The sequence below is a fragment of the Lontra canadensis genome, unplaced genomic scaffold (genome assembly GCF_010015895.1).
Source record: "Lontra canadensis isolate GAN:19392208 unplaced genomic scaffold, GSC_riverotter_1.0 scaffold12, whole genome shotgun sequence".
Lineage (NCBI taxonomy): Eukaryota > Metazoa > Chordata > Mammalia > Carnivora > Mustelidae > Lontra > Lontra canadensis.
Window position 1 is genome coordinate 19,653,524 of NW_022631006.1, and position 24,549 is coordinate 19,678,072.

At 45.9% G+C, this 24,549-nt stretch overlaps 1 protein-coding gene across 8 annotated transcripts; it reads left to right on the forward strand.

Moving 5' to 3' along the window:
• Positions 1-42: 42 nt before the first annotated feature.
• PPP1R14D (protein phosphatase 1 regulatory inhibitor subunit 14D) lies at positions 43-23,686 on the forward strand. Of its 8 annotated transcripts, none has more exons than XM_032856818.1 (6): positions 43-148; positions 2,502-2,632; positions 10,673-10,951; positions 22,894-22,977; positions 23,149-23,181; positions 23,381-23,686. In XM_032856818.1, exons 2-6 carry the CDS (start codon positions 2,630-2,632, stop codon positions 23,444-23,446), a joined length of 465 nt encoding a protein of 154 aa, XP_032712709.1. In that variant the 5' UTR covers positions 43-148; positions 2,502-2,629; the 3' UTR covers positions 23,447-23,686. The 8 variants fall into 8 exon arrangements, with proteins under 8 accessions (XP_032712709.1, XP_032712706.1, XP_032712710.1 ...); XM_032856815.1 differs by lacking the exon at positions 43-148 and adding an exon at positions 631-1,557; XM_032856819.1 differs by lacking the exon at positions 43-148 and adding an exon at positions 631-859.
• Positions 23,687-24,549: the final 863 nt, after the last annotated feature.

Genomic DNA, 24,549 nt, shown 5'->3' on the forward strand with positions numbered 1-24,549 from the left:
GTGAGCCCGCAGCCCGACGGACGGTCAGATGGACGGCTAAGGAGCCCACGTACCCGGACACACGCAGCAGCGCGGAACAAAGGACCAAACATGCTCCGAGCCCGCTCCGTCCCCGCCTCGCGCTCCGGGGCCGGGGTTACCTGCGCAGGTGAGTGGGGTGGGGCCCGGCCTGCCGAGGTTCCGGTCCCGGCTTCCTGCGCGGCTCGGGCTGCCGCTTCCGCCCCGGTGCCGGGTGCGCTGGGGCTCGGCCTCCTCCTCTTCAGGTTTCTGGTGAAACTGAGTCAGTGCGGCCAGGGCGGGGCGGACATTAACCCCGGCTCCGCCGGTCCCGCCCACGCCCGGTGCGCTCCGCCAGCCCAGCCCCGCCGAGCCCCGCGGAACCGCCGCCCCGCGGCCCCCGACTCTCCCGCGCGGACTGCTCCCCGCGGGGGTTCCGAGCGGCGCCCCTCCGGCCTGCTCTACGTCCGCTCCGTCGAATTCAGGCTCGAGACGGGGTCCCGCGCCCCAGAAGTGCAGCCGGATCCCCGGGGGCCCGGACGCCGCCGGGACGCTGCAGCGAGGTCGCCCACTCGGGGGTCGGGCGCTCCGCGGTGGCTGCCTCCCGCCTCCCTTTCCGGTCGGGACAGTCATTCCCAATCAGGCCTGAGGCGCTGGTGAAGGGACTGGGGGAGGAGAAACCGGGGAAAGCCCGATGCAGACGATCTGGCGGGCGTCGTCAGCCCTCGGGAAATCATTTCCATCTCGTGGCAGGAAGAGATCCCCCGAAGCTGTGGGGTTGCACCTTAGATAACTGGAATCCGGGATGCCTGTTCAGCGTCACCGCCCTAGCCAGCTCCGGGAAGCCCTCCTTTCTGCCAGAGTGAGCAACTGAGGCAATTCCCTCTTCCACGCTTCCCTGTGGGACCTGCCGTGGCTCCATTGCGTTTGAGGCCCTTCCATACCGTGTATCAAGGCTTACGTTCAGGTCTCCTTCGGAGCTGAGTCCCTGTTAGCTCACTGGTCTGCTGCCTCGTCCCCTGGAGCACAGGTTCCCTCTTCTCTCCCACGAAGAAGCTGTTCCTGGTCAAGAGCTGGCCATTCTCTTCCAGCAGAATGCCATCCTTGAAAGCTAGAGATTCCAGCTCACCAAAGTAGTTTAGATAATGACCTTCACAGAACCGTGTGCTCCTTGAAGCCGAGAGTGAAGAACTCCTCTTAAAGACTATTCCTGCAGAGCAAGACGGGTCCTATTAATGCTCTCCCAAAAAAGAGATTCCACACCTTTTCACAATGACTTAACAAACCCCACCCCGTGGAACATTCTTCCTAATTTCTCATGTAGAGCAGCTTTACCTACTAAGTCCTGTAGCCAACCTGTTATTCATTTTACTGGCTGAACTGCAACATCCCCCAGCTGCCTACCTTCTGGGTGTTGGGGTGGGAATCTGTGGTCTGTCCCCCTTCTTTGGATTTTCTGCTTTTCTCCCACTGCCCCCAGCACAGTGGACATAGGGCAAGGATGTTATGCTGGGAGTGAAGCAAATGACTGTGCAGTTACTGGGAAGAAAGGATTTTGTTGTGAGTTGATTTTTGCCTTCCCCAGTACACTATACACACAAGAATCCTAACGCAGGAGACTATTACCTATGGTAACCATATATATATATATGTGGTTATATAGATCTATATCTATATCTATCTATATATATATAGATATATAGATAGATATAGATATAGATCTATATAACCATAGATTGATCATTACATCCATCCACACCATTATGAAAACCTATATTCATCAAGCACTGACAGTGCCCAGACCCTTAGGTTCCTAAGCACTTCCCAACATTGCCTCATATACTCAGACCAAGAAAGCAGGTATTATTTTTATCCCCAATATACAGATGAACAGGCAGGTTGTGACAGGTAATGTGGCAGGGGGCAGAGTGAGGATTGACATCTAGGTAAGCCAATTCCATTGCTAAACCATGGGCTTTATAGCACTTGCAGCTTTGACTTCAGCTGGCCCTTCTGCCCTCACCACAGAATTTAACTTGCCTGAAGCAAAAAATTGATTTTCAAGTGGTGAGCAAATCACCTTGAGGTAAGACACTAACCAGCACTCTTGACAGAGATGATTACTAATGCTCACAGGAACTCTGAGAACAGTTTCCACTTTGCAGAGAAGTTCGCTAGCTCCACTGAGGTCACAGAGTAAAGAGTGGGAGGCAAGGCTGGATAGGGGTTGAGTTGGTGGGCTTATATCTCAGGCCCCTGGGTTTAGTTATCATCTGCCATTTATTCTCTGTGTGGCCTTTGGTAAGTTAGTTAGCCTCTCTGTGCTTTGGTTTCCTTGCATACAATGTGGGGCTTCATAGGTTATTATGAGGCTTAAATGAGTTAACACAGATTAAACATTTGCTACCATGAATGCCCAGTAAGTGTTACCTGCAAAAAGTAACAGAGCCAAAATTTTATTCCAAGTCTCTCTGACATCAAAAACTACACTTTCCCACTACTAGGAGTGCAGCCATCTCCCAGCTCCCCGCCCCTGCTGAGTAGCTGTGTGAAGCCATCTTCCATCCTCATCTCCAGTTGAGCTGGCTGGCAGAGACCGACTGCACCTGCCAAGCCCCGCCCAAGATGCAGAATGGTAAGTAAATTTACAGGCTGTGTTTGTTTTACACCTTTACATTTTGGGGTGGTTCGTTATGTGACAATAATAATTGAAATAGAAGGGTAATACATTTATAGACTAAATTTTAGTTCTAATTAATGATCCATAAGCAATACATTTTATAAGTTTCAGCTTGGTTTTTTGTAAAGACTTACTTATTTGAGAGAGACAGAGAGGACGTTTGTGAGTGGGGCAGTGGGGAGGTGCTGAGGGAGAGACTCTTTAAGCTGACTGACTCCCCGCGGAGCTCAGAGCCTGATGTGTGGCAGGATCCCAGGACCCTGAGATCATGACCTGAGCTGAAACCAAGAGTCAGATACTTAACTGCCTGAGCCACTCAGGTGCCCCTAAATAAAATTCCAGTTTTAATGATCTAAGTCAAAGCCCATGACTTCTCTTGATAATGCAGAACCAACAAATTTTCATCAGGAATTTTGGGGAAAGTAATGTAATTCTTAAAAAAAAAAAAAGATTTTATTTATTTATTTGACAATCAGAGATCACAGGTAGGCAGAGAGGCAGGCAGAGAGAGAGAGAGAGAGAGAGAGAGGAGGAAGCAGGCTTCCCACTGAGCAAAGAGCCCAATGTGGGGCTCGATCCCAGGACCCTGAGATCATGACCCGAGCAGAAGGCAGAGGCTTTAACTCACTGAACAACCCAGGAGCCCCAGTAATGTAATTCTTTTCAAGGTGAGGCCGCTGTCATTGGTTCAGTCTTTATTTAAAGGGACAGGTTCTCTCAGATGATGCCTAAAAGGGGCATTTTTAAAGAATTCTACTAGTTTCAGAAATGCTCTCACAATATTCCAGTGTGATAGGGGGCCTCTAAATGGCCAGCAGTGGTCCAGACCTACATCATTCATTCCTTTATGTAACCCCCTCCCCTTGAGTGTTGCTGGGCCTAGCGACTGGCTTCTGGTGAGCAGAATACAGCAAAAGTCTCGGGATGTCACTTCCTGGTTTAGACTGCAGAAAGACTGTGACTTCTTGTCTTGCTTTCCATTTTCCTCTCAGTGCCCTGGCTCTAGTGGAAGCTAGCTGTCATGTGGCGAGTAGTTCTCTAGAGAGGTCTTTGTGGCAAGGAACTAATGTCTCTGACCAACAGCCCTGACCAGGAGCTGACTTGCAGCCTTCTGAGAATCCCTGACCCAGGCGAGCCAGTTAAGCCACCTGTTACAACGGTGATAGAGTAAATACTTACTGTTGTAAGCTGTAAAATTTGGGGGTAATTTGTTACGCAGCAATATATAACTAACATTAATTAACTGAAAAAATTAGGATATCATACTATAAACAGTTTATTTGGTACAACTTTCCAAGGAGCTAATATGACCATAAATATTAAACTCCCCTAAAATTTTATACATTCTTTGTCCTTATTGTTCCACATCTAGAAATTTCTCTTAAGGAAAAAGAAAAAATCATGGAATTCTAACAAAGGAATAGCTACAAGGATGCTTAGAACAGTGTTATTTATAATGGCAAAAAATTGGTAGCAGTCAGTATATCTAATAACAGGGGATTGAGTAACTATATCATGGAATTGCTGCTAATAGAACAGGTTGAAATCCATTAGTGAATCTTAAAAACAAACTGACTTGCTGTCAGCATTTGAAAAAATAAAATGAAATCAATTTGAAAATATCAGAGGGAAAAAAACAAAAAACAAAACAGACAACAAAAAAGAAAACATCAGAGGAAAAGTAAGTTTTGCTTCATAAGAAATTTCCATTTCATGTTTGTATATGTGTACATTGTGACAGTAAATGAATTCCTTACTCTGAGTCATGGTCCAAACTTTTAAACTCTGTAGTGTCAAAAAAAGATACATATAGGGGCACCTGGGCGGCTGAGTCCCTTAAGCATAGGACTTTTGATTTTGGCTCAGGTCGTGATCTTATGTGGTAGGATTGAGTCCCACATCAGGCTCCATGTTCAGTGGGGAGTCTGCTTGAGATTCTCTCCCTCTCCCTTTGCCTACCCCCGCCCCCGGCTCACATGCACACATGTACACTCTTTCTCTCTCAAATAAATAAATCTTGAAAAAAGCTATGTACAAAACTACTTAGTGGTACAAAAAAGTATGCAAAAGATATTAAATTATCAAACAGCATGCTTATGTTACAAAATAATCTAACTTCATTAAAATTTAAAACAAGCAAAGCTCTATGAAAAATGGAAAATAAATACACCAAACATATCATTCATATTTTTCTTTTTAAATCTATATTTTAAAATTTTCTACAACAAACATGTCTTCTTTAAACTTATTTCCTGAATAATAATAATAATGGTTTTTAAAGTTTCCCTAATAACTATGTATTATGTATTAGCATTTTCTCAACTATGTTATATATGCGTAGAAAAAAGACTGAAAGGAAATTTGCCAGAATGTCAGTTAGAAGTGGTGGTTTTTATGTGGTGGGATTGTGGGGAACTTTTAATGTTTTAGAAAACTTAGAAATATTTCTAAAATGAACATGTTTTTCTTTTATAATAAAAAATTTAAAAAATAATTTAAAGTAATCTCTACATCCAACATTGAGCTTGAACTCATGATCCTAAAATCAAGAATTGCATGCTCTGCTGACTAAGCCATCCAGGCTCCCCTATAAATAAACATTTTTAATAAGAGAAGGAAAAGAAGAGGCATTTTTTTTTTTAAGATTTTATTTATTTATTTGACACAGAGAGAGAGATCACAAGCAGGTAGAGAGACAGGCAGAGAGAGAGAGGGGGAAGCAGGCTCCCTGCTGAACAGAGAGCCCAATGCGGGGCTCAATCCCAGGACCCTGAGACCATGACCTGAGCTGAAGGCAGAGGCTTAACCCACTGAGCTACCCAGGCACCCCAAGAAGAGGCATTTTTATTTTTTTAAACTTTTTTTATTTTTAAAGATTTTATTTATTTATTTGACAGACAGAGCTCACAAGCAGGCAGAGGCAGGCAGAGAGAGAGGAAGGGAAGCAGGCTCCCCGCGGAGCAGAGAGCCCGATGTGGGGCTCAATCCCAGGATCACGACCCGATCCGAAGGCAGAGGCTTTAACCCACCGAGCCACACAGGTGCCCCCAGAAGAGGCATATTTTAAAAAGATTTTATTTATTTGAGAGAGAGCACACAAGCAGGGGGAGCAGCAGAGGCAAAGGGAGAAGGAGGCCCAAGGAAGCTCCCTGCAGAGCAGGGAGCCCAATGCCAGGGCTCAATCCCAGGACCCTGGGATCATGACCTGAGTCAAAGACAGATGCTTAACCGACTGAGCCACCCAGGTGCCCCAAGGAAGATGCATTTAAGAGCAGCGTAGTTCTGATGGTGTCTGCCTGTGGCCTATTTTATCCCACCAGTGGACCTAGGTCAAGCCAGGGAGTAGGGCAGACACCCTTACCTCTGCCCAGGCCGGCACCCTCTTTGTTTGCCCATCCTGACGTGGCCCTGCGGTCTTGGTGCTTTTTTCTTTCCATGTTATCTTGGGGCATGATTCCCTTATCTTGGGCAAACTAATTGACTAATGGTGACATGCATAGGCCAGTGAGACGTGTGTGAGTGCAGAAATGGAAGAATGTTAATAAAGAGCCTTACACATACATAATGGGCATAACTCATTTGTGTGCCATTGAGGTTCACGGGGGCCATTCTGTATGCTCTTGCAAAATCTCCCCAGCCTTCAGTTTACAGATGAGGAAACAGGCTCACAAAAGCTCCATGCGTGAACCTGTCTGTGTCCCTGTATGGGCGTCTATGAAGTTTGCCTATGTTGTGTCCCCATTACATTACCAAGTTCTATTAAATAGTACCCCCTAAGTAGTTCTGCACTGACCCCTTCTCACTACTGACAATACTACCTCCCCCAGTCAAGCCCTATAGCAGTGGTCTCCTAACTGATCTCCTTCAGACTTTCTGTACCCTCTGATTCTCTATTTAACAGGCAGGGTGAGATTTTGAAAATTTAAATCTGAACGTGTCAGCCTATCCCACCACTGTTGCTCAAGATTTTGCTGTGACTCCCAATGTGCTTAGGAGAGAGACAAAATTCCTTAATGTGGATCACAGGGCCCTGTGTAGATACCTCCACCCTTTCTGCCTCATTACTGTGTTTCCCTCCCTCCTCTCTGTTATAGTCCCATTGACCTTTTAATCCTTGTATTCAACATCTCCCTCCTGCCACAGGGCCTTTGCATTTGCTCTGACTTCTGCCAGATCCACTCCTGCTGGTCCCTGTGCCTAGTTAACTCCTACTCATCCTTTAGAACTCAGTTCAAACTGTTACCACTTGCTAGGTCACATCCTCAGTAGACATTCTTATAACACCTTTTACCTTTTTTTTTTTCAGATTACTAAATACAGTTGCAGCTTTACATTTCTTTGCTTAGTTGATTAACATTGGTTTGTTTTTACACTCCACTATAAGTTCCATGAAGGTGGGGACAGAGTTTCTTTTGGATCGCCAATCCCCAGGCCCAAGCATAATGCTTCGCCTACTATAGGACCTCCTAAAATCTTTGTTATTAAGTGAATGAGTTAATGAATGAACAAAATCCATTGAGTCTTCCGATCTGGTTCCTTTTCCTGAAAGTGCTCCTGAACTCTTCACAAGACAGGAAACAGAAGACGGAGGGAATGAGAATAATAATACCTGCCCCTCACAGAGTGTAATGGTCATCAAAGTAACACCTGAGTCTACAGGCTACATTTTATCATGTATTTATTTATTTATCAAAGATTTTATTTATTTATTTATTTATTTATTTATTTTTAAAAGATTTTATTTATTTATTTGAGAGAGAGACAGTGAGAGAGAGCATGAGCAAGGAGAAGGTCAGAGAGAGAAGCAGACTCCCTGCGGAGCCGGGAGCCCGATGCGGGACTCGATCCCGGGACTCCAGGATCATGACCTGAGCCGAAGGCAGTCGTCCAACCAACTGAGCCACCCAGGCATCCCGATTTATTTATTTATTTTAAAAAGATTTTATTTATTTATTTGACAGAGAGATCACAAGTAGGCAGAGAGGCAGGCAGAGAGAGAGAGAAGCAGGCTCCCTGCTGAGCAGAGAGCCCGATGCAGGGCTCAATCCCAGGACCCTGGGATCATGACCTGAGCCGAAGGCAGAGGCTTAACCTACTGAGCCACCCAAGCACCCCTGGCACCAAGGGTTTTTGATAGGATTGCCCTCTATCCCAGGACCCTAAGATCATGACCCGAGCCAAAGGCAGAGCCTTAACCCACTGAGCCACCCAGGGGCCCCACAGATTTTATTTATTTATTTGACAGAGACACGACGAGAGAGGGAACACAAGCAGAGGGAGTGGGAGAGGGAGAAGCGGGCTTCCCAGTGGAGCAGGGAGCTCCATGTGGGGCTTGACCCTAGGACCGTGGGATATTGACCCGAGCAGAAGGCAGATGCTTAATAACTGAGGCTACATTTTAGAGGCCTCCCCACTGCTGCTCATTTCCACTCTCTTCCACAGAGGCCCAGGAACGAAACCGCTGCAGAGAAATCCCTCAGCAAGCCTTTGGCAGACAGCCTCGCCAGGAAGGCAGAGAGCGAGAAGGCAAAGAAAGGAAGGGAATGGGGGCGCCTGGGTGGCTCACTCAGTTAAGTGTCTGCCTTCAGCTCAGGTCATGATCTCAGGGTCCTGGGATGGAGCCCGGCATCAGGCTCCCTACTCTGTGGGGAGCCTGCTTCTCCCGCTCCCTCTGCCCTGCCGCTCCCCCTGCTTGTGCTCTCTCTGTCAAATAAATAAATAAAATCTTAAAACAAATTAGAAAAAAAAGGGGGAGCCTGCTTCCCCCTCTCTCTCTGTCTGCCTCTCTGCCTGCTTGTGATCTCTCGTCCTCTGTGTCAAATAAATAAATAAAATCTTTTTTTTTTTTTTAAAGGAAGGGAATGGATGTTTCTTGAGAAGGAACTCTGTTTTGGACATCATATTTACATATATTAACTCATTTAATCTTCCCCCAAAACCCTATGTGGCAAATGAGAAAATGGATTCAAAGAGGTTGTGAAATGTGAAGGTTTATAAAACTTTGCAAAACAGGGTAAAAAGCTGAGTTTGAACTCAGATCTGTCAGCCTTCCTCCACAGTCTGGGCTTTTCCAGGCTGCTTTCCTGGGGTGCAGCCCTCAAACATCTCCCCGCCTCTGTTAACTTAGATCCCCAAAGTTTTTCATCATTAAAGACTCATCTATTAGAGGCGCCTGAGTGGCTCAGTCAGTTAAGCGTCTGACTCTTGGTTTCGGCTCATGTCATGATCTCATAGAGTGTTCACCCTCTCTCTCAAATAAATAAATCTTAAAAAGAAGAAGGCTCATCTGTTGGCTATTATCTAAAGCTCTCTTTCAGGAGTCAGTGTATGATGGTTTTAGTCGATACATTGGAAACAGAAACTCAATATTTTATTTGATTTTTAAAGATTTTATTTATTTATTTGAGAGAGAGAGAAATAGCGAGAGAGAGAGCACAAGTGGTTGGGGGGAGGGAGAAGCAGGCTCCCCACAGAGCTGGGGGCCCCACATGGGGCTCACTCTCAGGACTCCAGGACCATGACCTGAGCCAAAGGAAAACACTTAACTGACTGAGCCACCAGGTACCCTGAAACTAAGCATTTTAAAGGCAACTACTGCAAGACCTAAAGAGAAATTTATAAACAAATATTGGAATGTAGAAAGTAAAGGGGGATGACAAAGTTAATTTCCCATTCTTCATAGGGAGAAGACAAGAGATACTGTCTAGAATGGACAAATATATTATACAAAGGGATAAATGGTGATTACTGGAGAATTAAAAACAGAAGCTGTTGGTGGGGTTGCTTCTGGGGAGTGGGGCTGGGGAGAGCAGAGAAACTTCCATTTTTCATTTGTCCTTCTGAACTGTTTATCTTTTTTAAAAATGACAGTGTTTCTTCTGTAACTTTTGTAAAAAGCTTTTAGAAATTTTTGTTACAGGGCACCTGGGTAGTGCAGTCAGGTGAGTGTCTGACTCTTGATTTTGACTGGGTGGTGATCTCAAGGTCCTGGGATGGAGCCCAGCATCAGGCTCCACAGTCCGCAGGGATTCTGTCGATTCTGTATTCCTTTCCCTCTGCCCCTCCTGCTCGGCCTCTTATTCTCTCTCTCTCTCTCAAAAAAAAAAAAAAAAAATTTGTTACAAAAGACTGAACAAATAAACATACGCTTCCTTTAGAATGCAAGTACTGTATGTTTAGAGGTATTAGTCTCATTACCAGGGTAAAAGGTCTGCAGGTTTCCTTTGTGTCAAGAAGGACCTGAGTCAGGGGAGGGTCATGTGATGATAAACATGGCTTCCCAAGCAGTTGCCTCTGGGGAACTCACATGGGGGACGAGCTTGATTAATTTATCTTTGCAAGCACAGGGCCAGGCTGACAGAGAAGGACCTCTTTCCTTCCATATCCATAAGGCAGCTCACAATCAGACACACCCAGACACAAGAGGGTCCTGACCTGATGAGGGCCAGAGAGAACCATTCCTCTAACTACTCTGCCCCTGCCAGTGCTCCACTCTGAGCAAGAGCGCCTACCAGTCGGGGACCCTGCTCCTGCAGGATCCATCTGACTGCAGCTCCTCAAGGCCCAGGTGGATCTAGTCCCAGGAATATGGGATGCTGAGGGCTCTCAGGTGAGTGTGACTCCGGTCCTGTTCTACAACTGGCCATAGAGCACCGATCAGAGCCCTGCACCCCTCAGGACCTGAGCGTCCCTTCTTCCTCCCAAGGCATGGCACGTTCTTGACCATTGCTTATCTGAGGTTGAAATCACTTTGGGCTCCATTAGCTGCAAAAAGGAGGGCTGGGGCACAGCTCGGGCATGCCACTCAGTGGCAGCAAGGAGCCAGGAGATGGGCATTCCCAGCACCAGAGAAAGTCCTATTGATCTTTGACCCTCCGCCCTTCCCGGAGCCTTGGCCCTCCCTCTTTCCCCCTTCCTTTCTTCCCTGCTGGCCTCTCCCTCTGTTCAGCTCCTCACTTCCCTGGCACCCCTGCTCTGACCGGCAGTTTTTCCCAGGTCCTGGCTCACGCCAGTCCTTCCATGCTGTCCTCAAGCCCTGCTTCCTGCACATCTCCCAACCCCGATGGGGAGAACTCCAGTAAGAAGGTCCACTGGACTTCTGGGAGGAGGAGGACGTCATCCACAGACTTAGAGTCAAAGTCCTACGCCGACCCCTCCAAAGTGTCCAGGTCCCGGAGACCCAGCCGGCTGACGGTGAAGTATGACCGGGGGCAGCTCCAGCGCTGGCTGGAGATGGAGCAGTGGGTGGACGCGAAAGTTCAGGAGCTCTTCCAGGTGAGAGACACGGTGCCGTGGGTAGGGGGAGGACACTGGGTGCCAGGGAGAGAGCCTGCCGGGAGACGGCAGGAGGAGCTGGAGAGCCAATGTGAGATGCTCCCATAGAGAGAAAGTGTCTCCCAACAACTGACAATAGATTTGCAGTCCGGAAATCTGCCTCCCTCTGGTCTGGGCTCTGCCTCTAATGCTCTTCAAAAAATCTTTGCCAGGTTGTTTTAATATCCCTGAGACTAAGTTTCCTAATCTATAAAATGAGCCTGTCAATGCCTGTTGTATCTTCTTTGTGGGACATTTTGAAGCTCCAGTGAAACAGAAGAGCTATTTTTATTTATTTTCTGTCTTCCTCTCATCCTCAAAACATCTACATGTCAAGAGCTGCATTGTCTAGCACTCTAGCTATCAGCCATGTGTGGCCATTGGCCTTCAAATTAATAAAATTAAATAAAATGCCAAGTTCAGTCTCTCATTCACACTGGCCACATTTCAAGTGCCCCATAGTCCCACATGGCTAGTGGCTGCCATCTTGTCAGCACGGATAGAGAAACATTTCCGTCCTCTCAAAGTGAACAGCACTAGACTAGAATAAGTCCTCAGCCCTGGCTCTGACTGACTCCCCTCAACTCCCCCTGAAGAAAGGACAGGTCTCTGCCCCTTGTCACGAGACAGTGGCACTTTCTTCCTTAGGTAACTAAAACTCAGGACCCTAGAGTAGTCACCACTGCTGTTTCAATAACGACAGTAACGTTCTGAACACTGAACTCTGTTAGGCACAGTGCCTCATGTAGGTCCTCCCCACTCCTCCCTCAGGTAGACAGGCTTACCATGGAGGAAATGGAAGCTTAGAGATGTTGAGTAACAAAGGAGCCCAAGGTCACACGACTAGGAAACCAAGAGACCAGGAGCTGCAGCTGGGGCTCTGCCTATAGAGTCGGGGCACTTAGGGGAGCAGCTTAGTGGTTCTCCACCCATGAAGTACTTCAGAAAAAAACTTATGACCTGACTGCACCCCAACTGACTAAATCTATTAGGGTGGGGCCCAGACATTTGCCTTTTTTTTTTTTTTTTTTTGCTCCAGTTAATTCTAGTATGTGGCTTGCTGAGAACCACTGAACCAAACCAGAGCCCAGGAGTCTTCCTCTACATACCCTGGTCTTTCTTTCTCCTCCTTCTTGACTCTGTTCCTATCTTTTCCTTTCGGGGCAGGGGCTCGTCATTCTTTCAGATAAGGGCTGTGCTGCGGTTGGGGTGGAGAAGAATGATCCACATAGCCCAGGCTGTCTTGGGAAGCTCACTGGGTCATGTGTTGGTGTGGTCCACGTGTCCACCATGTCCCCTGCAGCATCCTGGGCTCCCTCGTGCAGGGGAGGGAGATGCCCTGGAGCTGGGAGCAGGAGAGGCACACTTTCTCCACCTGCTTCTGCTTAGCCTCCATTGCCCTTCTATCCTGCGAGCACCCTCCCTCCTTGGATCAGTTTCAGTTTCAGATTGTTATGCACTTGCATAAAAAGGCTCATATTTCAGACACCTCAGAGCAAATTTTTCTAGGCATCAGAGAAAGATACTAGACAAAGAATCTCGTTTTGTAAGATCAATGGACGTGGGGAGGGCTGCACAATAATGAGCTCATAACGCTGGAAAACAGGATATGTGGGAGGACCACTCCCAGGCAATGACCGAAATAAAATACCTGGCCTGCGGTTGCCATGGCAATTGTCCAAAGGTGCTAGGTGGCAGTTCCTCTCCCAATCCCTGCTGTTTTCAGCAGGAAGCAGCCAAGTGGCTGTGGAAGCCCCAGGTGGCTGGTCATCTTGGGATAGATTGAGGCAACTGTGTGTCTGTCACAGAGTGACCATCACAGAGCCTGTCTCCGTGCAGCGGGCTCTGCTCAACATACCCACCTTGGAGAGCCCTGTGGGTTCCAGGCATGCATTACTGCTTGTTCACTTTGGTTTAATGAGATCCAACTTTACTTTGATGGAGGCCCCCCCTTCTCACTGAGTTTAAAAGCTGCTTTGGAGTCTTCAGAGGAACCAAGTCTGGGTTCAACAAAACAGACTTGGGGCTCTAGTGCTCCTATTGTCCAGAGGTGGAGTGTGGATTTGGCTTCTTTTTTCTTTTTTTTTTTTTTAATTTAATTTTTTTTTAAAGATTTTATTTATTTATTTGACAGAGAGAGATCACAAGTAGACAGAGAGGCAGGCAGAGAGAGGGAGGGAAGCAGGCTCCCAGCTGAGCAGAGAGCCCGATGTGGGACTCGATCCCAGGACCCTGGGATCATGACCTGAGCCGAAGGCAGCAGCTTAACCCACTGAGCCACCCAGGCGCCCTGGATTTGGCTTCTAAGCAAGGCTATAAACACTCATAAGTTTCTCCTATTTTAAGGAGACTCTTTTTTTTTTAATTTTTAAATTTTATTTTAAAGTTTTTTTTTGTTTATTCATTTGACAGAGATCACAAGTAGGCAGAGAGGCAGGCATAGAGAGAGGGGAAAGCAGGCTTCCCGCTGAGAAGAGAGCCCGATGCGATGCGGGGCTCAATCCCAGGATCCTGAGATCATGACCTGAGCTGAAGGCAGAGGCTTAACCCACTGAGCCACCCAGGTGCCCATATTTTAAGGAGACTCTTGCTCAACAATTCACCCCCTCCTCAGTTCTTACCCCTAATTTCATGTCTCCTTTAGGACACGACTTCTTAAAGGATTTGTCCACACTCCCACTTACCTTTCCCTTTCCTATCACTATTCAAACCACTGGAACCTGTCTTCTGTTCCCACCATTCTATTGAGAGCTCTTGCCAAGGTCACCGATCACTGTCTTGGGGCACATCTAATGTACACATCAGCACAGTACACTGTTGACCACCCCAGAGTTTTGAAAACATTCCTGTATCTTCTATGACACTATCTTTTTCTGGTGGCAGCTGGCATTTTGATGTAGCCCTTCTGATGTGGTGACATCTTAAGAAACAATCTGTTAGACTTCCAACCTTAAAAAAGTATTGTTAACGAATATGTGAAATGACACTTGTGAGCTCCTTCCTGGGCCTTACTCCACTGCTGGTTCCCATGGCAGAGAGGTCAGGAGGAAGGGGACTGAGGATGGAGTGAAGGTGAGAACGGAGTCAAGTCCGGCAGCATCTGGCAGGAAACCCCTTCATGAAACATCAAGTCACAGGTTTACCACACTTGTTCAGCCCAGCAAGTGTTGTTTGACATTTAGGGAAGGAATATTTGGATCATGATATCAGCCCATATTCTCAACTCCAGAGACTCTCAGTAATATATACTACCTTATATCCAAAATATGTGTGGATAATATCTCAGGTGGTATGAAAAGGTTTTTTGGGGGTCCAGACTTGTACTTTTTTAGAGGTAGAATTCTAGTAATTGGAAGGCAGCTTTACTATTCAGCTGCCCCCCTCCCCACCACGTTCTGGGATTCCAGATGAATATATGTGAGACCACTCAGTATCACACCACAGGTCATCAAGGCTCTGTTCTCTTCTTCCTCCCCAACCTCTCAAGGTTTTTTTCTTTCTGTGTTTCTTTTTTTTTAAGATTTTGTTTATTTGTTTGTTTGTTTGTTTGTTTTGCTAAAGAGAGAGCACAAGTAGGCAGAGCAGCAGGGAGAGGGAGAGGTAGGCTTCCCACTGAGCAGAGAGCCCGATGTGGGGCTCAGTCCCAGGACCCTGAGATCATGACCTGAGCCAAAGGCAGCCACTTAATCAACTGAGCCACTGCAGGCACCCCATCTTTCTGTGTTTCATCTTGGCTAGTTTCTATCACTGTATCTTTAGGTTGAACTGATTCTTTTTTTGGCAACGTCCAAATATGCTGTTAACTCCATTCAGTAAATTTTTCATTGAAAATATTTCATCTTTCAGGGCACCTGGCTGGCTCAGTCGGTAGAGCATGTGACTCTTGATCTCCAGGTTGTGAGTTCAAGGCCCACGCTGCATGTAGAGATTACTTAAAAATAAAATCTTTACAAAAATATTGTATTTTTCATCTCTGGATATTCCATTTGGCTTTTTTCCTCATATATTTCATTTTTCTCATTACTGTGTTTGTGTTTTCCTCATCTGCTAATTCCACCATTTGTCATTTCTGGGTCAGCTTCTATTAGCTGATTTTTCTCCTCTTTATAGGTCACATTTCCTGCTTCTGGTATGACTAGTGATTTTGGTTTGTATACTGGACATTTTATGAGTTTTATGTTACTGGGTAACTAGATTTTTTTTTTCTTCCTTTAAAGCATTGGCCCTTGTTCTAATAGGTGGTTTAGTTACTTGTGGCTCAGTTTGATCCTTCTGAAGCTTGTTTTTAAGTTATGTTGAGTCTAGAGTAGCTTTTAATCTAGAGAATAATTTAACCCCCAGTAAGGGCTCTACTGAATTCCTGCACAATCAGTGATGACCATCCACTCTGGCTGGGTGGAACTTGATTTGCCTCCCAGTTCTGTGTGAGAGCTGTTTGTCTCTAGACCTTTGGTGCCTCACACTGCCTGGCCTCTTGAGGGTTTACCTTATGAATGTGCATCTTGTGTTCAGGAAAGACTCAAGAGGACCCTTATGCAGATCTCTGGAGGTCTCTTTCTTCATAACTCCCTCCTCTTCACGGCTGTGTCTAGCAACCTCTAGCCACCTCAACCCTGAGCTCTGATCTCCGTCACATTAATATAGCAAGACCACTGTGCTCTGCTTGAGGCCTCCCTCTCTGCTCTGTGGTCAGGAAATTGCCTCTAGGAATAAATACAGGGCAGTTACAGAGTTTGCCTCTTCTGTTTCCTTTCTCTCTCAGGTAGCCGTGAAGAACCTGTTGTCCAATGACTGAAAACACTGTTCATATATTTTTGTCTAGTTTAGTGGTTACTTATGTTGGGAGAATAAATACAGCCTCTGTTACTCCATCATTTCCAGAAATATAAATAATCTGGTTAACTCTTATTCAGCTTTCAGGTCTTGGATTAGAAGTTACTTCCTCTAGGAAGTCTTCCTGAACCCTAGGCTTGGCTATGTTCCCCTTCTGTGTGTTCTTGAAGTATCTCATCAGAGTGCCTATCACTCTGTATTATTATTATTTTTGAAAGATTTTGTTTATTTATTTATTTTTAAAAGATTTTATTTACTTATTTGACAGACAGAGATCACAAGTAGCCGGAGAGGCAGGCAGAGAGAGAGAGAGAGAGAGAGAGAGAGCAGGGAAGCAGGCTCCCTGCTGAGCAGAGAACCCGATGTGGGGCTCAATCCCAAGACCGTGAGATCATGACCTGAGCCGAAGGCAGAGGCTTAACCTACTGAACCACCCAGGCGCCCCTATCACTCTGTATTATAACTGCCATTTCACTTGTCTGTATCCTCCAGGAGACTGTAAGCTTTTCAAGGGCTTGTGTCTGTCTTGCATTATGGCCTTAGTACTTACTACAATACATAGAGGATAGCATGCACTCAGTAAATATGCATTAAATGAATGAAGGCTGAACCAGATGAGCTAGAAACTAAGAAAGCAAAAAGGAAAGTCGAGAGCTTAGGGTGAAAGAGCTAACTTAGAACCCTAGCACTGTTTATTTTAAAAAGGCATGGAAGGACCGAAACTGTTCACCATGGTTACCTGTTGGCAGTTGGAGGAATGAGAGGACAGGTGAGGCTTCTTTTTCTTTTTTCTTTCCTTTTTAAAAAAATCCACTTTCTTGAGGTGTAACTGACAGAGAATAAAATCTGAAGTGTACATTGGGATGCACTTTGCCATACATAACACTACCCCAATCAAGATATGGAAATTTCCATCATCCAAAGAGTTACCCCTAATAACCATTTTTTTAAAAAGGGATTTTATTTATTTATTTGAGAGAGAGAGAGTGAAAGAGATCACAAGCAGGGAGAGAGGCAGAAGGAGAAGCAGACTCCCCACTGAGTAGGGAGCCAGCCCTACATGGGACTCGATCCTAGGACCCGGGGATCATGGCCTGAGTGGAAGGCAAAACTGACTAAGCTACCCAGGTTGCTGCTCTCCCAAATAACCTTTAAACAAATTATACACGTTAGTTACTTTTTGTATCTATTTCTATTGTATCTCTTCCACTGCCTCTAACATGTGGACTTTTGGAGCATAGGATCTTTGTTTTGTTCACTGAAGTTCCCAAGTTCATGGTACCATGTTAATAGTAGTCAAAAAAGATTTTAAATGATTAAGTAATCAAGAGGAAAAGGTGAAATTATCAAACCTTTAGAAAACAGGGGCGCCTGGGTGGCTCAGTTGGTTAAGCCTCTGCCTTCGGCTCAGGTCATGATCTCAGGGTCCTGGGATCGAGCCCCTCATCGGACTCTCTGCTCAGCGGGGAGCCTGCTTTCTCCTCTCTCTCTGCCTACCTCTCTGCCTACTTCTCTGCCTACTTGTGATCTCTGTCTGTCAAATAAATAAATAAAATCTTAAAAACAAAACAAACAAAAAAACCTTTAGAAAACATAAAGGTGAATATCAAATATTTATTCAAATCAGTGTGAGAAGAACTCGCTAAGCATTAAGAGAAGAAGCAGCTGGGGAGGAGGTGGAAAAGGAGCAGCAAAATTTCTTTTCACTGGAAAAGACCATTAGTTACATTCAGCTATATAAACATGTATTTCCCCAACCCCTTCTCCACACATAAATTGTATTTCCAGGGGCACCTGGGTAGCTCAGGCAGTTAAACCTCAGATTCTTTTTTTTTTTTTTAAAGACTTTATTTATTTATTTGACAGAGCGATCACAAGTAGGCAGAGAAGCAGGCAGAGAGAGAGGAAGAAGCAGGCAGAGAGAGAGGAGGAAGCAGTCTCCCCGCTGAGCAGAGAGCCCGACACGGAACTGGATCCCAGGACCCTGGGATCATGACCTGAGCTGAAGGCAGAGGCTTTAACCCACCAAGCCACCCAGGCGCCCCAAGCCTTAGATTCTTGATTTTGGTTTAGGTCATGATCTTAGGGTTGTGAGATCGAGCGCCTTGTTGGACTCTGCACTCACCAGGGAGTTTGCTTGAGATTCTGTCTCTCCCCTTGCTTCTCCCTCTGCCTGTACTCTCTCTCTCTCAATAAGTACATAAAGAAATAAATAAACATTTTAAAAATTCTTAAAAACAACAAATGGTATTTCCATCATATGTGAAATGAATCCTAGGGCTAATCTGAATTTAATTTTATTTTTATTATTTTTTAAGATTTTATTTATTTACTTGACAGAGATCTCAAGAAGGCAGAGAGGCAGGCAGAGAGAGAAGGGGGAAGCAGGCTCCCCGCTGAGCAGAGAGCCCGATGCGGGGCTCCATGTGGGGCTCGATGCGGGGCTCGATGTGGGGCTCAATCCCAGGACCCTGGTATCATGACCTGAGCCGAAGGCAGAGGCTTTAACCCACTGAGCCACCCAGGTGCCCCGCTAATCTGAATTAAAAAAAAAAGACTTCTTGAGGCACCTGAATGGCTCAGTCAGTTGTTGGGCATCTGCCTTCAGCTCTTGTCATGGTCCTGGTGTCCTAGGACACCTGTCCCTTCCTTTGGGCTCCCTGCTCCATGGGAAGCCTACTTCTCCCTCTCCCAGCCCCCGCTTGTGTTCCCTCTCTCACTGTCCGTTAATTATATAAATAAAATCTTTTAAAAAAATAATAATTAAAAATAATAATTAAAGGGGCACCTTCGTGGCTCAGTGGGTTAAGGCCTCTGCCTTCGACTCAGGTCATGATTCCAGGGTCCTGGCATTGAGCCCCACATCGGGCTCTCTGTTCATCAGGGAGCCTGCTTCCCCCCACCTCTCTGCCTGCCTCTCTGCCTATTTGTGGTCTCTGTCTGTCAAATAAACAAATGAAATCTTAAAAAAAATAATAAGAATTAAAAAAGACTCCTTAGTGGGTGCCTGGGTGGCTCAGTGGGTTAAGCCGCTGCCTTCGGCTCAGGTCATGATCTCAGGGTCCTGGGATCGAGTCCCGCATCGGGCTCTCTGCTCAGCAGGGAGACTGCTTCCCTCTCTCTCTCTCTCTCTCTGCCTGCCTCTCTGCCTACTTGTGATCTCTCTCTGTGAAATGAATAAATAAAATCTTGAAAAAAAAAAAAAAAAAAAGACTCCTTAGTGAGAAAAAATGAACAACCTATTAGAAAATGAATAAGGCAGCAGTTCTTGAAGCCTATTCTGGTGACCCTTTCAGACGGTTCATGGTTATTTTTGTAATAACGCTGAGGTGTCAGTTGCCTTTTTCACTATGTTGACATTTGCACTGATACTGCAAAAACAGTGGTGGCCCTTAGCGTGAATTCAGAAAGTGGCAGTGGGGCAACTGGCTGGTTCTGTTGGAGGAGCACGTGACTTTTGATCTTGGGGTTGTGCGTTTGAGCCCCACATTGGGTGGAGAGATTACCTAAATAAATACACTTCAAAATAAGAAGGAAAGTGGCACCCACCTGTACAAATGTTACAGGAATTTTTATTCCCTTACTGCCCACAGTTCTTGGTCATAGTGCTTCGAAGAATGAAGACAAAGATCAAAGAGTGGTGGGCAGCAAGGCAAAGTTTATTGAGCAATAATAGTACAAAGCTCCCAAACAGGGAGGGGACCCAAGAGGGTTGCTGTTTTGGTGTTCAAACCTGGGAGTTTTTATAAGCTCTTTGCAGAACTTTCTGGAACCTCCTGAGTGTGGGGCCTCTGTGGACTGACTGCTGAGGTGTGCCAGTGAGGGCTTTGATCATGCTCCCGTCTACCTATTGGGTTATTGTTCATGTGTTGATGGTCTTTTTGGGCTGACCTTTGGAAACTAATTGCTTCAACTTGTGACAGTGACAAATGTCTTATGGTTGTTTTGCTTCAGGATGTTTTGCAAATGTCACTTCTGCAGAGGCTGCTAGACAGGATGCTATTGTGGTCTTGTCTAAGTGGTAAAACAGGAGACTAGTGCAGTTCTGTCTTAGCTGTCCCGGCACCCTAATTGTCCAACTAACCCCTAACACTAGTGTCACATTCTTTACAACTGTGTCACTTTCACTTAAGAAAATCCTTGAGGAAGCAATAAATCACTAAGTTTATTAGAACTTGGCCATTGAATTCACATCTTTTTTTTTTTAATAGACTTAATTTTTAGTGCAGTTTTAGGTTACAGGGAGATTGAGCAGAAAGTATAGAGTTCCCATATTCCCTGGGCCCCCACATATGCACAGCCTCCCCCACTATCAACATCCCCACTAGAGCAGTACACTGATAAAATCAGTGAAGCTACATTGACACATCAAAATCACCCAAAGTCCATAGCTTATATTAGGGTTCACTTTTGGTGGTGTACATTCAAGGGTTTGGACAAATATGTAAGGGCATGTATCTACCATTGATAGTATCGTACAGAGTATTTTCTCTGCCCTAAAAATCCTCTGTGCTCCGCCTGTTCATCCCACTTTCCCCCTTAATCCCACTGATCTTTTTACTGTCTTGACAGTTTTGCATTTTCCAGAATGTTGTATAGTTGGAATCATATAGTACGTATGACTGGCCAATTTCAGATTGGCTTCTTTCACTTATTCTGTGTGTTTATGGTTCATTTAGGTCTTTTCATTGCTTGACAGCTCATTTCTTTTAGTGCTGGACAATACTCCATTGTCTGGGATGTGCACAGTTGATTTATCCGTTTACCGACTGAGGGACAGATTGGTTTCTTCCAAGTTTTGGCAATTATAAGTAAGCACCTTTTTGTGCAGATATGTTTCCAGCTCACATGGGTAGATATTAAGGAGTTTGATCACTAGATCATATAGTAAGAGTATATTTAGTTTTGTAAGAAACTGCCAAAATGTCTTCCAAAGTGGCTGTACCATTTGGCATTACCACCAGTAACAAATGAAGGTTCCTGTCATTCCATATCCTCACCAGCATTCGGATTTGGATTTTTTGCCAATTTGGTAGGTATGTAGTATCTCTCATTGTTGTCTTAATTTGCAATTTCCTAATCACATAGGATGTTGAGCAATTCTTATGCGATTTGCCATCCATCCACATATCTTCTTTGGTGAGGTATCTGTTCAGATCTTTGGCCCACTTTTCAACTGGGTGGTTTCTTTCTTATTGTTGAGTTTCAAGAATTCTTTGTCTTTTTTTTTCCAAAGATTTTATTTATTTGACACAGAGAGAGAGACTGCAAGTAGGCAGAGAGGCAGACAGAGAGAGAGAGAGGGGGGAAAGCAGGCTCCCCACTGAGCAGAGAGCCTGATGCGGGGCTCGATCCCAGGACCCTGAGATCATGACCTGAGCCGAAGGCAGAGGCTTAACCCACTGAGCCATCCAGGCGCCCCTCTTTGTCTCTTGAACCGTAGTCCTTTATCAGATACATCCTCTGCGAATATTTTTCTCCCAGTCTATGGATTGTCATCTCATTTTCTTTTTTTGATTTTTAAGGTTTTATTTATTTGACTGAGAGAGAGATCACAAGTAGGCAGAGAGGCAGGCAGAGTGGGGCGGGGAAGCAGGCTCCCCACTGAGCAGAGAGCCCGATGCGGAGCTCGATGCCGGGACCCTGAGATCACGACCTGACCTGCAGGCAGAGGCTTAACCCACTAGCCACCCAGGTGCCCCTGTCATCTCATTTTCTTAAGCTTCTTTCATTTTTAATTTTATAAACTCTGTATTGATTCAATTATTTCACTGATTGTAGTAACTTTTAAAGATAGCTTTATTGAGATAGGATTCACAGGCCATACAGTTCACCCACTGAAAGTGTGTACTTTCAATAGTTTTAAGTTATCTTCAGGGTTATACAACCACAATTGAATTTTGGGACATTTTATCATCCCAGAAAGAAACCCTGTGCCAATTAGCAGCCACACTTCCTTCCTTACCATCACCACTCCCAGCCCAAGGCAACCGCTAACCTACTTTGTGTCTCCATGGATTTACCTATTCTGGACATTTCATACAAATTATGTCCATATAACATATGGACTTTCGTAACTGGCTACTTTCACTAACAAAATGTTTTCAAGATTCATCTATGTTGTAGCATGAATCCATGCTTTGTACCTTTTATTGCTGAGTAACTTTGTATGGCTACATGATATTTTATTTATCCATTCTTTGGTTGATGGAGATATGTGTTGTTTTCACCTTTTGGCTATTATGAATAACAGTGCTATGAATATTCACGTGCAGACATTTGTGTGGACAAGTCATTTCTCTCGGGGGTAGATCTAGGAATGGGATTGCCGGGTCAGATGATAACTCTATATTTAACATTTTAAAGACCTGCCGAACTGTTTTCCAAGGCAGCTGTACCATTTTATATCCTTACCAATGATATGCCTAACTTTTGAAATTAAACAGGCGTTTTAATTTTTTTAATTTTTTTTAAATTTTTAATGTTTTGAAAGATTTTATTTATTTATTTGCCAGAGAGAAAGATCACAAGCAGGCAGAGAGGCAGGCAGAGAGAGAGAAAGCAGGCTCCCCGCTGTGCAGAGAGCCCGATGCGGGGCTCAATCCCAGGACCTGAGATCATGACCTGAGCCCCAGGCAGAGGCTTTACCCACTGAGCCACCCAGGCGTCCCTAAACAGGCGGTTTTAAAATATTTTATTTATTTGAGAGAGAGAAAAAATGGCACAGAGGGAGAGTGATAGCCAGAAGCAGACTCCCTGTCGAGCAGAGCCCAATGTGGGACTCGATCCCAGGACACTGAGATCGTGATCTGAGCTAATGGCAGATGCTTAACTGAGCCACCCAGGTGCCCAAAGAGGCACTCTTTTTAAAGAACCCAACTCTGTTTCAGATGGAAGATAGTAGGACCTCAGTAAGTGTTGAATGGAAGAATGAATGGGTGGTTTGAGGAAGGTGAGGAAATGGACTGAAAATGGCAAGCAGGGTATGAGATGGAGGAACCCCTGACAGTGACTTTCACTCCAGCACCAGCTGGCCAGGCCCCTCTGAACTCCGTGTGATTCCCAAACAGGATCAACCCACTCCTTCTGAGTCTGAGATTGACCTGGAGGCTCTCTTGGAACTATCCACAGAGGAACAGAAGACTCACTTGGAGGTAGAAAGTGGGGCTGGGCTTAGAGTGGGAGGAACCCAGGAAGCCAGGTTTTGCCTTCTTGAGTGGCATGGGGAGAACCAATTCAGAGGGGAGGATTCCTGGGAGGGCTGAGTGGAGGCCTGTGGGAAAGTGCTATGGTCGGGGACCCACTCTTTGCTCTCTTCCACCTAGGCTATTCTCCGAAACTGCCCCCGCCCCACAGAGGTAAGGGATGTTCTGCAGGTCTGGGGTAAGAGGGACCCAGAGGGGAGGCAGCTAATGAAGAGGAGTGTTTGAAAGCCCAATGTTCTTTTCCTCTTCCCCAGCTCTGGAGACCCTCTCTGGGGTTGGGGGAGATTATGGAGAGCAGTGTGTTGGGTGGGTGTGACCCCATGCTTTGATCTTAACAGTGTTTCTCTCTTAGCCTTTTATCTCTGAGCTGCTCAGTGAACTCAAGAAACTCCGGAGACTCAGTCGGCCTCAGAAATAAGCCTTGTGAGACTACCTTCAGCAGCCTCAGCATGCCAAGCTGTCCCTGAACCTTTGAATCCTGGGCTGAAAGGACACAGGTGATAGCCCCGTGGGACAGACAAGGAACGTGGAAGATGAGGAGGGACTTTGGATATTCCTAGTGTATGTGCAGTCATAGCTGGGCTTTCTGGAAGCCGTTCATGGCTGTTGCCTGGTACTTTCCTTGGCAGCCAAGTGGATAAAGCTTTTGGGAGTCCCAGCTGAATGGAGTGTGCAGCATATCTTTCCTGAGGGGCGGGGAGGGGAGGGTAAAGTGATATACCAGGGGGCCAGCATCCTGAGCCACCAGGCTCTATCCATACCTCCTCCGTCCATCTACCCAAGTTGGCCTTGAGCATTCAGAGATCACAGTTCTGCTTTAGAGCCCATGATCTAGCAAGGGCTGGAGGCCAAAGAGGGCACGAGACTAGGACACACAGCATTCTGCATCACTGACAACAGGAGCCCAAGTGGCAAATACTAGCTCTGAATCCCAGAGGAGAGGTAACAGGTAAAACCTAGCAGGGTCTGGGGACATCAGGGAAGGCTTAACCTTCCTGTCCCCCTAAATGAGTCAGGAGGCATCAGGCCGAGGACTATCTTGAGCAGGCTCCAGCCAGCAGCAGAAAGAGAAAAAGCAGGAAATAAGCAGACAGGTACAAAGAGTTACAGGCTGAGAGGCCAGGAGCTCAAGAGCATGTTGCTGGAAAGCTACTGGGTCTGAATGGCTGGCTGGCAGGTTGGGACAGGAGCCCGGGGAGGTGGCATCATTTGGGAGTAAGGCAGAAAGCAGGGTAGGCATTCAGTGTCTGTGCCTGCACCACCTGAGTACAAGGGAAGTTGAGGGATCCAAGATGTTGGGGCTTGGGGGCTACTCTGGGGTGCCCAGAGCAAGATGCACAGTTCAGATCAGTTGAACGAGTATCCATTGCCTACTTCATATGCGGCCTCCAGGGTGGATGGGACTGTTTCTGCCTGGAGAAGCCTGCAGGATGGTCCCACCTTTTTTCGTACTCCACAGGACTGCACTTTTTTTTTTTTTAAAGATTTTATTTATTTATTTGACAGAGAGAGAAATCACAA